This window comes from Equus przewalskii, chromosome 1 (assembly GCF_037783145.1).
Source record: "Equus przewalskii isolate Varuska chromosome 1, EquPr2, whole genome shotgun sequence".
NCBI lineage: Eukaryota > Metazoa > Chordata > Mammalia > Perissodactyla > Equidae > Equus > Equus przewalskii.
Genome location: NC_091831.1, coordinates 87,076,311 through 87,095,068, shown reverse-complemented (window position 1 = coordinate 87,095,068; position 18,758 = coordinate 87,076,311). Strand labels below are relative to the sequence as shown.

Sequence of the window (18,758 nt, the reverse complement as noted above, 5' to 3'; positions counted from 1 at the left end):
AGCAAGATGGAAAGTTTTCTGTGGATGACAGCGGCATAATTTAGTGAAATGAGATGCTTCCCGTCTTGAGCAAATTAGTCCCCTCTCTGAATCTCAGTTTTCTCATCTGTAAAATACTATCCGTAGAAAGGATGTTATGAGGGTGAGTGAGGTAGGTGTCATATAGACTCTCAAGTATATAATTTGTGGATGCTAGTTTCAAGGCATAATGTTGTAGATCCTATTTGTTTGGCTGGTCGGTGTCCAAGTGATGCAAAATTAGAGTTTTCTAAATCATCCATACTCAGCTTCTGACATCTGCACACCATTTTGAAAAGATCGTCTCACTAATAGGATGCCCAGCAGAGTGATTATGTACATTCAGATATCTAGAAAGCACATATAAGAAGTTATCAAGATTATAGAAAGTGAGAGGATGAGGGTAAGTACCTGGATTCGACTGAGTTCCCAGCTAATTATGGGCAAAATTAGATGCTGGTTTCTTCCATTATTTTAATAAAGGGGCTTCCCTTGGCTTTTCTAGACTACTAAGAATAATCCAGCTGCTCTGGGGGAATCCATTATTAGGAGAAGGCTCTGCCAGTTTAATTTCCATTTCTTTATTTCTATTAAATAAAGGAAGCTTACATTAGTCCTTATGTTATTAACTACTTAATGGATTTAGGAAGCAGGTAGCAAAAGAAGAATCATTCTTTGCATTTAAATGAGACAGCGCTCTCAGCTGATTATGCATTTAGGGAAAAAAGTTTCATTCTATTGCTACATTTTAAGTCTGCAAAAGTAATAAATTCATCCATCAGTGAGCCCAAGTGTGTCGTCTGTTGTGCTCATTATCAAGTATTCCCAGGTGTGCGGGGGTTTATAGGTATACATTGATGTGAGTTTTAAACTTAGTAACAGAAATACCCAGCAGAAGGATCATAAGCTATGAAACTATTCCCACACCAGTGCTTTTTGTAAAAAAAATAACAACTTATAGCATTAAATATTAAATTAAGTTCTTCCCCAATATTGGTCTGTGTTATCTTGTCAGAATGAAGCAATAGAACATAGTTAACATCAGAAACCACAGGAATGCCACATTTCATTCCCAGTTGCCTGACTTTATGTATCATTTGAAGAGCACATACCAGATATTAAGCACCATGATTGTGTGTATTTAAATAAATAAATCGATTGATTGATTCAGACATTCATTATCCACCCATTTGTGAATTCATCCAGCAAAAATCCTTTGAGCAGTTCATAACCTGCTAGATAGGGCATCTGGTCTGGAAGGAGGTGAGATTACCAGACAAACGACCACAAGACAGAATCGAAAGAACAGAGTGTTACTGGAAAGGATACCTCTCCGGGAATTGTTTGAGTCTGGAAAGATGAGCAAGAGAAGGCAGCTCTTCCAAAGAAGACTTAAGCTCTAAAACCCATGCTATGTCGTGGCAACCTTCATGCATTCCTCAGATGATGCTCAGCTTGTGTATGGAAAAGAGGCAGCGGGTCACCCCAGGAGTGGAGACCGTGATTACTGTGGGTGCCTGTGGATAAAAGCCTGTGCAGGCTTGGCTTTTCTCAGCAACCCTAGTGGCTATCAATGCTTCTTTTTGTTGTTTTTTTCAAAAGACATTAAAATAAGAACTTCTTATATGAGTAGTCACCAGTGTGAAGGTCTCCGTTGACTGAGGCGGTAGAACGGGAAAAGAAAAGACTTTACCTTTTTCTTTTTTTTCACTCTCCCCTGCAGATTACTCACAATTCAATGAGGAATAGATGACGTAACTCCAAATATAGAGTCTGTGTGTGTGTGTGTGTTTTAATGGAAACCTATTGGAAATGCCCATAAAATCTGGAATGCTTAGGTGGCAAATATAGCCTAAGAAAGCTATATTATAGTTTATGAACATGATTTACTTTTTAAAAAATCTCACAACAATATACCTTCAATGAGAATGAAAATTGATCAGATTATGAAAAAAGATTCAATAAAGGTTTACTTGCCATCTACTATTTGAAAGGCACTAGGCGAAGTGAAAAAAGGGCTGAGAGAAGATCCCAGTTCACCTAATTAATTATGATATTGATACACCCCTACTAATTATAATTCAAGGCATCATAACCTTACTTCTAAATACAGACCCCATGATCATTCCTAGAAAAACAGAGCAGGCGATGTTATTTCAGGCATTCAGAGATGGCTTCAAGAGGAGTTGGGCCTTGAAAAATAGAATGAGTTGTAGGAGGAAGACTTGGGAATCCATCAGGAAAAATGTTCAAGGCTGGTGGAATGGCTGGAATAAAAACATTGTGTGAATATGGGGCCTATTTGGGGAAGTGCTGGCAGAGCAGAATGCTTAGACAGTTAGGGGAAAAGGGTGATTTTTTTTCCCCGTTTTTAAGTGATTTCCTACGGGAAAACTTTAAATAACCAGCTACCTTCTCCATTTGAAGAACTATTTGTAATACAATAATTTTTGCCATACAAGTGAACAGCTTTGCATAAAACAAAATATAGCAAACTAAACCAGACATTGATGATGGACAAGCCTGCCATTCAGAAGCCATAATTGCCTGCCACTAAATATGAGCCCAACCTAAAGAGTAGTTACCAAGAGGAAAAGCAATGTCAGGTCTGTCTTGTCTGGTCCCACACCATTTCTTGATGGTGTCAGACGTCACTGAGGAATAATGCCAACACACAGGCCTGTTTTTGGCCTTTGCCCTGAAACGGTTACCACAGCCTATAATAAATTGCACTTTCTCAGCTGCTACCCCTTTTCCTGGATCCTAACCTAAAAGTACCTCTTCCTGGTAATGACCTTAACTTGCCTTCTTAGAATGAATTCTCCTTGCTGCTTTCTTGGCAAGGATTTTTTCTTTGTTTTCCTTCATCATGAATGAGACTTTTTCCCAGCTGCATGACATCACTGCATTTGGATGCTCCAGATACATACCTTGGGCGGTTGGTCTAAGACCAAGACTCTTCCATCTCACAGAGGTCCCTTGGGTAATCTTTCTCTTTGGTCCCTCTGTCTTTGGAAGATGGGAAGCAGAAGATCCCTTTTCTGGGATCTCCAAGTTACCAAAGCTGCCGTCTCTGTTGGGAGGTGAGAGTTAATTGTCTTTATACTTTGTTTAACAGAGTGTAGCTCAAAACAATGCTTCTTAAAATGTGTCCATAATTTTCTGAATTAGTATTTATTGTGAAGATATTGCAATTTTGAATTGGGGAGTATCATTAAAAGCATAATATTAAAACAATTTGTTAACAAAGGCTTTAATTAATTAGAGTGGCAACTACAAAGGCATAATGCTGACTGCCATGTACAACTTTCTTTCCTTTCTTTTATTTTTTTCTCCTTTTTGAGTTGACTTTCCCTCATTTGATTATCATCTTTGTATCGGATAACCATAATCTCTTCTGTATGTCTTCATTGATACTAAAATGGATTGAAGTTGAAAAATTAGAATTATTAAAAGTGCACACAACAGCTATTTCAAGGATTGCTTTACTGATTTGAAATTATTAAGAGGTAATCCTTAAATAGAATATAAAATAATATTTTAATTACCATGCGAAATTTAATATTTTTCCTGTTCAAGTGAATCCTAAATTACATTTAATAATCATGTGACAAAGATATCCATATGTTAGATCTTTTCAGGTAATAATCTGGTGATTTTGGGACTCCAAAATTGTAGACTCATTAGGTGGTAGATTTGATTTGGGGGAGTTTTCTGGAAACCTTTGTGGATATTATTTTCAAAAGAGATACCACCAGAGGTGTCATGTACCTTGGAATCTCTAAAAGCTCTAAGGTGACAGAAAGAAAGCTGGATACGCTGTGAAGGAATACAAATGCCACGTGTGATGGGCAGAGGGCTGGCCCAGATGGCATTTCATTCATTTGTTCAATAAATATTTATTGAGCATCTATAAAATGTCAGATGCTATGATAGGCTGGAGTGATAAATTAGTGAGCAAAAGAAACAGCTGCCCTTCACTCCAGGAATTTAAGCTACTTTTCTACCTTAAGAATCTAGGAATCTATAAATATGACTTTAGTTTTTCACAGAGGCTGGTTTGCTTCGGCTGTCAAATGGGGCTCAGTAGCATCACTTCACAAGCTAATTTTTTAAATTATGTGAAAGAAGGTTTGTAGAAGCGCCCAGAGAGAAAATAAGAGAATCTGAGAAAGTCAATAAAATATGAGAAGATGCTGGGGAAATTATCATGAGTTTTAGGAGCATGTAGCCCGAGTGATTCACGTATACAAATTTATTATCATTAATTATATAACCAAAAAAGCAATACATTCTTTTTTGAGTGAAGAATTCTTCTACACAATGGTAATTCTTATTCAATTCTTCAATCAATAAATGTGAACATGGAATCAGAGTTAAGTCTAATGCTCCAAGATGCTTTCACTGGAAAATTCTGCAGGTATGCTATTTAGGCAAGATTCATGTTTGAGTAGCAGCCTAAGCTAATGGCCACTCATAGAAATCAGGTGTAACCCAGTTTGGATATTTCATTTTATGGAACAGAATGTGCATCTTGAGTTTCCACTGCAAAAACACGTGTACAGTCTCCATGGCTGCCTGCTTCTCCTGCTTTGATGCAGATGAACATTCTTACTTAGAGGATGAGAAGAAAATGTAAAATTGAGCTATCTCTGTTCAACAGGATTCAGTAATAGAGCTTTTGAGAAGGAAAATAGAGAGGCCATGTTTCATACCAAGGCCCATGGAAAGGAGAACAGCGCTATGTGCTTCTCTGGAAGAGTGGTTTTGCTTTTCCGTGATCGATGACCTGTCTGGTGTGAGGTGGCCACAGTAATAATGTCAGGGCTTGCTCTCAACAGTGGAAAAAAGTTTCAGTCAGATGTGATGGGGGAGAGAGGGGACTGGGTGTGTAGAGCTGAAACAGCCACAGAGAGTCCTCTGATGTAGGCACATCATGCAGGGTCATTTTGTGTTAAACTGACTCTAAATTTGTTTTACACATACAGAGGAAAGACTAGAAAAAACTAGAACAAAAACCTAACAGGATTTAGTTTTAGGAGGTACAAAGAGAGGTATCAATTTCTTTTTATAAGTATGATTTTTCACTTTCCAAGTTTTATTCATGAACATATATAAATTTTAAAATCAAATATAAATGTGCTGATAAAAATAAAATTGTATGTTTAAGGAGGTAGCATAATTTAGTGATTAGACTCTGACCTGCATTCATATCCTAACTCTTCCACTGAGTAGCTGGCAAAGGATAATATGATCATGTCGCTCTCCTTTTAGGACATTGTAGAATTGAACACAGTACCTAGAAGGAACTTTCCTGCCTCATCCTCCAGAAGTGTGCCCACACCCTTGCCAGCTCTCCTTCTCTCCCTGTTATAGGACCTAAGGCCTGATGTACTACTCTGCTCCCAGTTGCCACATTCTCTTAGTGACTGCTAGTGTCACTTCCCCATACTGACACAGTTATATGCTCTGGTAGCCTGTGCTGAACCCCAGCCCTCCAGCCTTTGACCCCTTAAACTTTTTGAAAGATATGTGTTCTCTGGCTCCATGTGTTGCTTCTAGACAGAAGTTTCCCTTGGTAATAAGAGCAAAATCCACCCTCAGCCCTTGCTCTTCTCCTAATGAGAAACCTTAGAGTCTTTCCCAGCCTTTCCTACTTTGCCTGCTTTGTTCTAATAAACTGCGACATGGATAACTATGACCTGACCTATGACATCCCATTGCCTTGTCCATGATCTTATCTGGGAGCAAGCAGAATACATGGACCCACCGTTGAAGCATGATACAATTACATCTCTTCACAGTGATTCTAGAAACTCCTAGAGAATGATAATCTCAGGTGTTAAGGGTTAGCAAACATTCAAAACCCAGCCTACCATCTTCATAAATCCAATTTGGTCTTCTCAGTGGAGATGGACCTCCTCTTCCTAAAGTGTCACCAGTGGAAAGTCATATGACAAGGAGCTATGGGAAGAATGTACAGAGTGACAGATTTCAGTTCAGTTTTTAAGATAACCCATTTATAACTGACCCACTTTAGAGTAGAGTGGCTGGTTTCCTCCACACGTATATGGCATGTGTTTCCCAGAGTGGGTACCATAGGTCACTAGTTCCACAATGTGCTTCATGACGGGTGGTCGTTCAGGTCAAGTTGGGAAATACTGCTGACTGAACACTGCCAGGAGAGTCTCGGCTCATGTATGGTGGCCTTTAGGGATTCTTGCCATGGGGAAGCCTGCTGAACCTTAAGCCAGTGTTTCTAACTGTTAAAAACACCCAATCATATTTCCATGTAAACTGTTTTTCCACATCCCATGGAACAAGGGTTTAAGTGATCACATTTGGGAACATTCTATGATAGAATTGCCTTGTTGGTTATTTTTGACACAGGGATGATTCTGAAGCCCACACTCACGTTGCGTTGTCCCAAAGCTGCATGACAGTGAGTTCCTCATCACAGGGTGCATAACAGCCTGCCTCATCTCACCCTGAGGTTAGAACCAAGTCAAGGATTGCTCTTGCTTGTGCTTGCTCACCCTGCTCGCACTGAGGGAACTGTTGGTAGCCTGTCTGTCTGACAACATAGAAACAAGAATCTTTGAGTTGCTCACACACGGAAGCATGGACACTTTGGAAACGCAGCCCTTGAATTTCTAGGCATTTTCGGCTTGTTGGAATTTTAAGGTTGTCTCTCCAGTTGCCTACTTAGCCCTCAAATCTTAAGAATGTTTCAGGTTTGCAACAGAGCTGCTGGCATTTGTTAACCATATTGCCAATTTTAAGATTATTTGGTTCAATATTGGACTCATATTCAGAAACAACCCTTTATAGATTCCTTGCTGTACGTACAAGCAAATAACTTCCGGTAGGCCAGCCTCGCCATGAAGAAATCTCCCTACTAAGCGATGAAGAAGTATTAATGATTTGCCAGTTGGGTCCTTAGAGAGATGGGATTCCCATCTGCCTAGCTTGTATCCGGCACTTCATTAATAAACTAGAGGTGAGCAGGTCGGCAAGTGGTGCTTCCACAGCGCCTGAGGATACTCGAGAACAATTTGTTCTCTTAAGTGGATTAAGTAACTCCTCCCCAGACATTTTATTACCTGATAATTTTGTGAAAATTAGCTTTTCTTAATGGGGAGGGCATATGTAAACTGAATGTAACTGGAGGCTAAGTTGAGCCACTTAGACTCAGCTGTGTTTCCAGTGCTTGCCAGCAATGTGTTCTTGGGGAAGTCTATTCACCCCTCCAGGCCTCTGTTCTTCATCTGTCAAGTGAGGATAATGACAACCTTCTAAGTTCCCGCGAGATCATGCTTACAGGAGTTCCTGGCACATAGCAAGTGCCCAGGGAATGTTAGCCACTGTATATAATCATAAGGTGCGAAATGTTCCAAAAGAACTGCAGTTTTTACAGATAAAAGTTAGTCACACTGTTAAAGAGATGGAAATTATACATTCTAATACACACCATAAGGAAAATCCAACTGGTTTTGCCCCAGAATGTGCCTCCTCTTCCACCCCAGTATCCGTGCTGTTCTTGGCACATAGTTTGTTGAGTGAATGAATAAATGAATGATTAATTGATTAATTCTCACCACATTCCTCTTGATGTTTTCACGCAAGTCTCAATATCCCCAGGAAGGCTGTTTGCTTTAAGAAATAGTCAATGAAGGGTTAGGAGAGATATTGCGGTTTGCATACTGTGTATGACTTAGTTAACTAAATTAATTGCTTTTCTATCGTGCCATTCATGGATTGTCATTGATCTTTTTGTGTGAAACAAATCCTGTCAATATCTTTAGACCTGCAATAATGATCACAGGGTTTAGTATTTTAATAAAAGAAAGGAAATATGTGTGTGTGTGCACATGAGAGAGAGATTCTAAATAATCTAACTTTTTATTTTTACTTTTCAGTGGTGTCAGTTTTCATGAATGCCATTATTAAAGTTAATAATTTCCCTATAAATGCCACCCTCCTTGATAGTATTTCTGAGAATTACAACTCTACTAATTAGATGTAACTTTTCTGGTATGTTCAGGTAAGACCGACCAAGTTCCTTTTCTTGAAGATTTCTACTTAGAGTTTTCAACGTTTGAATAATTTTCAGATTCTGATTTCTGTCTCTTCTCCTGGTCATGAATTCATTGTAGTTTAAAGTATTCAAATTGACCTCAAATTTATCAAATATGCCACTCACTTCTTAGCACAATCTTCAGACTCGCACGGCCTGATTCTCTATCTTCCTGATCGCTTATAGAGGGGGAGCCACCATTCTCTGTGGGGAGAATGAAGTATGATCATTGGTTATACAGCAAAACAGATGTCAGTCAGCCTTACATTTCGGAGCCATCTCAGCTCCACCAGAGAGTTCTTGTTCAACGAAACTGGGGCTAATGGCTTTCCAGCTGCCCAGTCATATCACTTAACATCTGTGGTCCACTATTTGAGGTGCTCTGTTCCCATGTTTCAATGCACATTCTTCTCTTGATTTCCTCCTTGAGCCTTCTGGTCTGGCTGTATGGGAAAGATTTTTATTCCCAATCTTTTCTTTTCTTTTCTTTAGTCTTCTAATAGGTAACCTCACTCAAATCCTTGTTTTCACATACCACAATGCCGGTCTCTCCCTGGTGTCCTAAGTGTATGCAACCGTGAAGCTTCGAGAACTCACATGTGGTCTTGCCAACTTTTCTATATTCTCCATTCTTTCACACAGCACATTCTCTCCCTCCCAGGAGCAAGCTTCTGGGTCCTTGACCTCTCCATCCAATGCACAGTTTTCTGGTTTTCCATTATAGCACCGTTACATAGAGTTACCAGAGCTCTTTCTCTGTGGTCTCCCACTGATTTCTGAATTACATGGAACAAAAACCCTGTCTTTTCATGAAAGCGTGCTAGATATCTATCAGAGTGTATATTAGGCAGTCAAAAATGCCATGTAAAGAAAGGAATGTGTCTACTTTTTAAAAACATTGTTAACATCTTTCTTTAAAGGACACATTTCTCAATTAAAATAGGTCTTAATCACTTAAAAATGCACTACTTATAGTCAAATTCATAGAGACAGAAAGTAGATCAGAGGTTATCAGGTGCTGGGGTGCTTGGGAAAATGGGGAATTATTGGTTACTGGATATGGTTTCCCTTTGGGGTGATGGAAATTTTGGGAAATATAGTGGTGATGGTTGTACAGCATTGCAAATGTAATTAATGCCACTGAATTGTACACTTAAAAATAGTTAAAAGGACAAATTTTATGGTATATATATTTTACCACAATAAAATTTAAAAATGAATTATTTACAAATAGGAAAGGCACTGAAATATTCAAGATAACTAAAGGCATATCTTCTAAGAAGAAAAGCTTCATTGCTAATAGAGAAATAGTCAAAGCAAATTCAGCAATCAGTCTTGGAAACAAATACAATTGTAACAATACTTTTTTTTCATTTATTCTCATTTAAGAAACATATTACTACCACAGAAATCATCATTAAATAGTGCAATGGATTTTAAAAGTGGATGAGTGAGTAACTAAGTGATTAAAAGAAAACAGCATTTAGGGGGCTGGCCCGGTGGTGCAGCCGTTAAGTGTGCATGTTCCGTGTCGGCAGCACAGGGTTCACTGGTTTGGATCCCGGGTACAGACATGGCACTGCTTGACAAACCACACTGTGGTAGGCATCCCACATATAAAGTAGAGGGAGATGAGCATGGATGTTAGCTCAGGGCCAGTCTTCCTCAGCAAAAAGAGGAGGATTGGCAGCGGATGTTAGCTCAGGGCTAGTCTTCCTCAAAAAAAAGAAAGAAAGAAAATAGCATTAAATAAATGAAACTCTAAGGTTGAATGCCTGGGCACAGCTAGGCCCAGTTTTTCACTCTACTGATCACAGACAGACATTAGCGGCTCAGAACAGTCGACGGTCTCAATGCACGTGGAACCGACATGGACACTTCTGTCATTTGTTTTTGGTAGGAAGCACTGTCAAGTTTAACAGTCATAGGACTTAAGGGTTGGATAGACTGGTTTTGTGCCCTGGATCGACCTCATCTTTTGGGGCCTATGTAAGATTTTTAATCTTACTGAAGCATGGTTTTCTCATCTAACAAATAAAAGGAAAAGAATCCAACATAATTGCTTTTTTGTCAAGGTGAAGAACACCTGGTTAAGACCTGTCATGCAGAAGTTCTTTTCTTACTTATTCTTAACATGAGGTCCGGATAAGTTTATGTTGAACAAGTAGTTATGCTACATAAATTATCCTGAGTTCTGAAAATAACTTTAGCTTCAGATATGCTTTATGTAAACAGCTTTTTCTCCCTTTTTTGGCTAAATTTATACTTAGCATACTTGGCAATCAATGCAATATTATTCTATCTAAAGTTCCAGGCTTTTGGCAAATACCCATCAGTGTTCTGAGCACCCCTAATTGCTGGCAGTCTGTAAATTATTTTTCTCAACCAAACATGGTGGTTAAAATTGAGACCCATATTTGAAAGGTCTGTCTTATAAGCATTGATTTCCATGTGGAATTTTTTCTAATCTTTTTCTCTTTTTCTGTTTCCCTTCCTTACATGCTGACTTCGGTGTAGCAGACCACTTGGGGATTGAATTCATGGGTAAGACTAAACAATTTCCTCCATAAATATCCAGAAAAGGCTAAGTTGGATAATGTGGATCGTGTTCTCCTTCCCCATCTGACTCGAGTTGAAATGTCTCATTATCAGACGCGATTAGTGATAAAAATGTTTTTGTCGATTTTTCACCAAGTCATGGCTCACAAAGAAAGACTTTACTTGCTGGGAAGGCAATTTAACATTAAGTGCAACTCTGGAATCATGCAGAAGTTGGTTTTGGCTCCTGGCTTTGGTTGTTTGCTCTGTCAATTTTCTTATCTGGAAAATAGGGATAGTAATAGTTCCTGTTTTGCTGCTTATATAAATTGCTTAGCAAATTGTCTACAAGATGGCAACCACTCAAGTAATGATAGAAAAGTGGTGATGGTTAAAAAATGCCCATTTTTGTTATTTTCTGCTCTAATTCCTTTTGCATGATGACTACTTTGGATACATTTTGGTGTCAAACTTAATTTGGAGTGTGGACTGTATAAACATTTCCAGTTACAAAACTAAAATATTTCTTTTGAACATATTTACAGTGAATGGAATGCTTTTAAAAGCGTTAGAATATCTTCCATTGGAATTATTTTCTATATTCATAGATAATTAATTAGGAATTGGACATACTTTTCTGACACAATATTATAAGTAAAGTAAAAAAAAAAGCGTCCCCTAAGGTTGATATACATCATGAGGCTAAAATGGAAAGATGTTCAGGAGTTAAAGTTAGGGAAATTGAAAAGACCTAAATTTGAATCCAAATTCATAATTCTTTGCTTGTTCGGCTTTTGTTGAACTTCAGATTTTTCTCTTATATGATATAGATATGAATACTTGCTTCATACATGCGTATGTTTACTATAATCCTTATAAATTTACTTGTATTGATTTATCCATTCACCCATTCACTGAACAAAAATTTATCAAGTGCTCGTAATAAACAAAGAAAAAATTGAAAATGCTGGAGATAAAATAATGATAAAAAAATAGACCAAAAAACCATAGTTTGATGGAGCTTATAGTCTAGTAAACTTACAGATGATGATCAGGTAGTAAAACTAATAAGTACAAAATTGCAAGTTTTCTGAGACCTATTCGAGGCACAATGATATTAGCTTGCACTGGTGTGATAGTGGAAGACATCAGAAAACAATCATAGATATTCAGGACATGATTTCAGCAAGTATTTGAGAGGAATTGATGCTGAAGGTTAGAAAAGGGAGATTATCAAGAATGACTACAGGGTTTATAGTCTACATATTTAGATAGAAGGTGAGACACTTTGCTTAAAAAGAATACTGGAAGACGAACAGATTTAGGAGATGTTTGTTAGCTTAGCTTTGGAAATGTTGAGTTCCAGGTGCCTTTGTTATATCTGAGAGAAGATGTTAAGTTTGTCGTTGTAGGCTGAAAGTTTTGAGAGTTAATTAGAGATTAGTGATTGTATATTTATGGTGGAATTGATCTTCATTGTTGTGTGATATTATTCACTATTGCCCTATTATCTGGGTGTTAGATCATAGAAAAAGCAGACAGCTCAATTCCTGTGGGTTTTGGGTTTTGCTAGACAGATGTGATGAAAACTCACAAACGCAAAGAAATTCAGGATAATATTCAAATGAAACATCATGAAACATAAGGTAGATGTAGAAGGAAGCGAAGAAAGAATGGCTATCTGAATGGAATCTGTGAGTAGTCATCACGGGCGTACTCAGACAAGTTGTTGGCGTGGAGAGGAAGTTGTAGTTATATGGGCCAGGAATTATAGAGAACTATGGACATGGTCATGCAGTCAAGCATAAATGGTTTGTCGAGAGGGACACATGGTTGGTCCTTTCCTCACTTACTGATGATGGTGGGGATTAGCAGCATGGACGTCTGAGCATCAACAGTCATTTTGAGGATAATGGGTACTGGGCCTAGTTGATAGAGAAGTTTGTCCCAATGGACTGCAGTGATTTCAAGCTTTGAGAACATAGGCTCCAGAAGTCATGTAGTAGAATGACTTCAGATACAGGAAACACCACATAGCTGGTGGGTGAGGCTGGGGTAGCCTCAAACCCCACAAGTAGTGTGGCCATGGTTACAGTCAACAGAAATTGCTACACCAATGCTAATTATTCCTATTAAAAGAAATGACCAGTCACCATTCTATTGGGCTTTCCCTGAGCACCTCCAGTGACACCGGTACCTTATAGGATAACAATTTGCTATGGAACCAGGATATGTATCAAGAGGTCTCCCTAAATCTGTTAAAACATTTAAAATAATTTAGTTACTAGTAGGTGAAAAATAATATGTTATTATGTAGTTCATCTTCATGAATCTCAAGACTAAGGTTACGGTGTATCCTGCAAAAGACGGAAATCAAATCCTAGCTTTAAAGCCTTACAGAGAATGAGTTCTCAGTGTATGAATATTTACCTCTAGCAGTAGAGATCGTCTTGGAGGGAAGGGATTGGGCAAGACGTCAGAGTTAAAGGGAGAATGTAGCACGTGTATAGATAATGGCAACTAATGAAAGATTGTTTGAAATGGTCAATCGGTTAGTGAATAAGTTGTTTTCACTGACTTCACCAATTCTAGACAATGTTCACTCCCACGGGTTTCTCTAACTGAATATGTAAAATTATGTTGGTTACTTTAGAAACAAATATTTTCTTATTCCCATTGAAGGTGATATCAACCCAGTAATGTGGCGTCTTTAGCTGTAAATTCAGGTGGGAAACAGAAATGTAAGCATAGTCTCTATAAACTGAATCATGTAAGTATATTGGTGTGCCTAAAGTGATCAGTGCCAGTTCTGTTTTAATGAGTTCGAGAATAACTTTCTACTCAACTTTCATCATTCTTGCTTTGGGCAATGTTAATTTCATCTTTCCTGGAGTGGGAATATGGGTCACAAGGGATGATCTGGAGCATGTGAGACTTTTCCTCACGTCTTTATATTCCCACTGGCCAAGTCTCTATGCACCCTTATTGATCTGACTCAAGCCTGAATACTTCATACAGTTTAACAAATTCCTATTTATAGCAGGGAATTCCACATTATATGCTTCGAGAATCCTATTATTAATCAACATTTAATTATCACCAGATGTATAAGATATTGAAGATGCAGATATATAGTCCAAATCCCTTAATATCCAAAGGATCTGAGACAGAAAAGAGAGAAAGCTACACCTAATTTAAGCGATATAAGTGCTATTAAAATGACATAGGAAAGATACAATACAAGAAAGAAAGAGAGAAAGAAAGAAAATAATTAAATGCGCTTGGAAAGTTCAGAGTCAGCTTCCCAGAGGATGAGACATTTAAGCTGAGTACCAGGCAAAGCAGATGCGCTGTACCAGGTGATGCCATAGTCCAAATCTATACTAGCCCCGTATTGCTTCCACATTAGGGTGAACCTTGCTATTTCAGTTTCTCTGTCAGGGTCTATAAGATCCCTAGTGTTGCTACTTTAGGACTGGAGAGAGGATACCAACTTCAGTAAAAATGCTTAACCACAAAGCTTTTCTGAGTTAATTTATTAATTTTAAAGAATAATTATCCTATTGAATAAACCATACCAAACCTAATGTTCATAAAACCATCAGCATTCAAAAGTACTTTTCCTCAATTATATTCATGAATTTTTCTTGATGATGCTTCTGGGATTGGTACAATGGAAGTTTCAACAATAAATGCTGCTCTGGAAGATAGTCCCAGTTAAAAAAATAAAGTTAACTGCTAAATTAGGACAGGAATTTGAAGCTTCCTGAAAAACACAAAATTGTGTTTGTAGAAAACTTTAAAACCAAAAGATTTATAGTAAACTAATAATCGAAAAATATTTCTTGAATTCATGACTCAGTCATGCATGCAGGAAAATTGAGGTTAGAGAGAAAGGCTCCTCAATCCTAAAAATTGAGATTTTTAGGGTCAGATGTTCAAACTTTCCTTCACAGTGTGAATAGGTCAGGAAATGGAATAGACAAACTTCTTTGTAAGCACAGGTACTCATTGAGTGGTGTGAGAAATCCAACCAGTCATCCAGAGGAGGCAGATGGCCAAAGGGCATGTCACCTGGCCAGGTTTGGAAGGCACGTTGATCATGAAGAGGGAATTTCTCGTGGGAAATTGCAGGTTACTGTGTCAGGTGTTCAATCATGGAGCATATGTCATTATATACATTTGAGCTATTTGTTACATAGCTATTTCTCTGACAATTCTCTAGGCATCAACGATGTTTATATAAAAGCAGGTACAATGCCATTTGCAAACATACTGGAAAACACAGGGAGAGCTGAAGATCTTGTGGGAGACCTTTCATGCAAATTTCTTCCATTCTCATATTGAAAATAAAGTGGCAAATACAGGATTTGAACCTAAGTCTATCTTCCTCCAGAGCTCTTGAATTCTATTGGTGACTAACTGCTGGGCATGTTATAAAAGGGGGACTTCATCGTTACTCAAAGGGGTTGTATCCTGGCAAGGTTTGAAGTGGCAATGCAGTTCCGTATCTTGGCCTAAGGTTTGAAGGTAAATTTTTCCAAGTACAATGCGGTCGTAAGAACTTTGGTAGTAAGTCACATTATCCAAGGTATAACAAAATGAAAAATGAACCAGGTACCAATTTATAACTTTACATTCAGAAGTATAACTGCCAAGTGTACAAAAATTGGCTGGCATTGCAGTCTCTCCTGTGGATAAGCTACAGAAGTTGCATGGTATTTGAAGGATTCTTGGTGATTACAGACTGTGTTGAGTGGCATTAGTTACTGCTGAATGCCATTGTGGTGTAAAAGGCATCCATCCCCTCAGACAGGAGACATTTGCCAAATGGAATCATGAGTTGAACCCTCTCTCCAATGACCTCCCAAGATTCTGCTTAAGAAGCATTTACACAGTCTTGTTTTCTCACTTACTTTTCTCTTTAGCAATATGACCACTCCCTCTCTCTTTACACTAAGAATCCTATAACATAGGTCTCAATACAGGTGCTAATAATTCAGCTCTCTTGATCACAAGCCCCTCCAAGTCTTTCTTCTTTTTCTTCTTTTCTTCTTTTTTTGAATGAAGAGATATCTTGATTTGATTTGGTTGTTCCCAAGACTCTCCAGCCACACATGTAAGGATAATATTTTGGCTTAATTATATACATGATTAATCTAATATTAGTCATTGGAATATTTTGGTACTTCCAAAGGTTAGAAGTAAAAGTCTCTAAACAAAGTCATGGCCACTAAGTCAAATAAAGTAAATTCCGACAGAATTTTCAGGTGAGATGAAAAGCTTTCTGTGATCTTCTTTGAGGAATGGCTACATCCAAGAGATACACTGGAAAATATGCAGATATATTAATTATGTTTTCTACAAAGGAGGAATGGACATTTCTGTAAACACATTTGTAGACTAGATTCCAGAATTGGTTAATGAAGTTTTGTGGGTAAACACAGAAATGTATTTGTGGTGAACTATTGGAAAAAACAGCGCTGTTCACTGAAAGCTGACATAGGACCACTACATTTTTGCTAAATTAATATTATGATAATTTTCACAAAGCTGCTAAGTGATCAGATTGGGAGTTTCTCTGTGGGTAGTGAATACACAGATTTCAGCAAAAACCTTGGATAGACTTTCATGAACTTTTTTGTAATTTGATGAAGCTTGGATTATATCAATTTAGTGATAGGTGGATTTTGGACAATAAAATGCTATATAAAGGATCAAGATCAGCCATGAGTGGAGAATTTAGTTGCTTTTAGGGTAGCATTTTTATTAATGGTATAAATAAAGACATAGCTTAAACATTCATATAATTATTGAAATTTTTATAAAAGGTGATTGCTACTTTATCAGATTGCATTAAGATCTAACACAAAGGATTGAATTTTTGGATTGTCAAATTGGACTCAAAAGAATTGGAGATCTTAACCAGTATCAAGTTGATTACGTACATATGGCAATTATCTGAAATGTACGTAAGTTGATAGTAGATTCCAAAGATCTTCTGAAAGGTGAAAAGAAAGAAAAAAGAGTAACAAAGATGTTCAGATTGTCATTGGTTAGGAATTCCCAAAGAGGTTAAAAAATGAAGGGACTTTTATATCCAATTCTCCCTGACACTTGCTTCAGGAGCCAAGATGAATCTGTGGAACAGGAGAGAGAAAAAATGGATGATGGATGGACCATTGGAAATGCTGCAAAGGGAAGATGCTACTGGTTCTCCTCAACAAACGGAGGGTCTATTTATTGGCTCACAATGGTTTAGCCAATGAGAATGTGTGGAGCCCCTTGGAAAAATCAGGCCCTAAGCCAGGCCTGAGCGACGTGAAGACAGTAAGACAGATTCTCAAGAAGTTCACAATTCAGTGTGGGACAGACTTGTAAACCAATTATCGCAATTCAGTGCAAAAAGGACTTTAATTGAAGTTTTGGTGATTTTTGTCTTTCTTTCCCCAAAGGCAAGACAAGGGTTTCCCAGGCTTCTGCAGGATGTTGATATGTGTTTCATATTCACACAGATAAATAGGGTTTGAATTCACAAACGTATGGAAAATGCTAGCTCTGTACCTCTGCTGCCTGATTTTACAAAGCCTCCAGTATACTCCTATCCACTCGTGAATCTCAAAGCGAAGATTGGAGCAGGCAACATCTTCAGAATTATTTTTCCAGAGGAGCGTGTTTCATAGAGCGAGGGTTTTAGGGACCCTGCTCTGGTAAATCCTGGGAGAAAGGAACAAAGAGGAAGGAGCACTCACATCTCACTAGAACAGCTAAGGACATCTTTACACGGAAGAATAAATGTATTCCTACAATTAGGAGGTGGCAGAAGGAAAAATGAGGGAAAGGGACAAGGTAAATAAGATGGAAGAGCACGGGGCTTTTAGGAAATGGCAAGAGGTCCCGAGTAATTGGAGAAAAATGAGACACGAAAGAGAGCGTGGTGGGTGCTGTGCTTGGTTAATTAGGTCAGAGCAGATTTGGACGACCCTATAAGCCCTCCAAAGAGGTATAATTGTGCCTCCTGAAAGAAAACCTTTAGAGGTTTCAAGCAGGGGCGTGATCAGATTTCCGGTAAACAGCTTATCCTGTCAGTAGCTGTGGGTTGAGGTTGCCTGAAGGCGTTTGTGTGCAGAGTCCCAGCTAATGGGCCAAGCTCGAGACTTTACTTCAAATATTCTCCCAACGCGTGCTCTCTGCACGACATCGTGAGCATCATAAAGATGAATTTCCATTTAGTCTGTGTCGGGCACGGAGAAAGAGGCGAGGGCAGAACCCCTGGGGAGGACGTGGGGATGAGATGCGAAGGGCAGAGCCATGGGCGAGTGGACCTTCAAGTGGTCTTTGAGGCAAGGGGGATTTCTACAGACAGAAGATGAAGATGCTAGAATAAGCAGGACCAGAACGAGGCGATGTGTGTAGAAATATTGTTTCTTATCAGCAAAGGGAAATCACATTATAATTTAACCTAAATTACATATAACTTTTTATTTAAAATTAAATCAAATCATGTCATTCCCTTGCATAAAATTTTCTCATGGATTTAGGATGAAATACAGATAGCATATGTTGCCATGCCAAGTCCTCCATGATCAGGCACTGCCTACTTCCCTGACTTCCTACCATTCCTCTCCAAACTCACTGTGTTTCTGCCGCATCAGCCTTCCCCTTATTCCTCTGTCTACCTCAGGGCCTTTGCACTAGCTCTTCTCTCGGTACTAGGTAACCTACTCATCTGCATATGGTTGATTCCTTCTCATCATAAAGACTGAAGTTCACATAATTTTCCTAAGAGACTTTCCCTAACCACCCCATTTGATTTGTTTCCTATCTCATTCACATTATACCCTCTTTTGTTTCTTCCATAGAATTATTAGTCTAGCTAATAGATTTATTTGTTCACGTTTTTGTTTTGTGTGTGAGGAAGATTGGCCCTGAGCTAACATCTGTTGCCAATCTTCCTCTTTTTGCTTGAGGGAGATTGTCACTGAGCCAACATCTGTGCCAATATTCCTCTATTTTATGTGAGATGCAGCCACAGCATGGCTTGACAATTGGTGCTAGGTCCCTGTCCAGGATCTGAACCTGTGAACTCCAGGCCACCAAAGCAGAGCATGGGGACTTAACCACT

At 38.5% G+C, this 18,758-nt stretch overlaps 1 protein-coding gene across 14 annotated transcripts in view; it reads left to right on the top strand.

Annotated features, from left to right (window-relative positions):
- Positions 1-18,758, top strand: part of NRG3 (neuregulin 3) — a 1,011,706-nt gene that overhangs the window by 893,639 nt on the left and 99,309 nt on the right. For 7 of the 14 annotated variants that reach the window (XM_070616600.1, XM_070616549.1, XM_070616588.1 and 4 more), the window contains exon 4: positions 10,613-10,639. The exons of 1 other annotated variant lie outside the window; for it this stretch is intronic. In XM_070616600.1, the coding sequence (XP_070472701.1) occupies positions 10,613-10,639 (27 nt within the window). The remainder of the gene's footprint in view (positions 1-10,612; positions 10,640-18,758) is intronic. 6 more of the 14 variants (XM_070616608.1, XM_070616564.1, XM_070616604.1 and 3 more) reach the window with 1 other exon arrangement.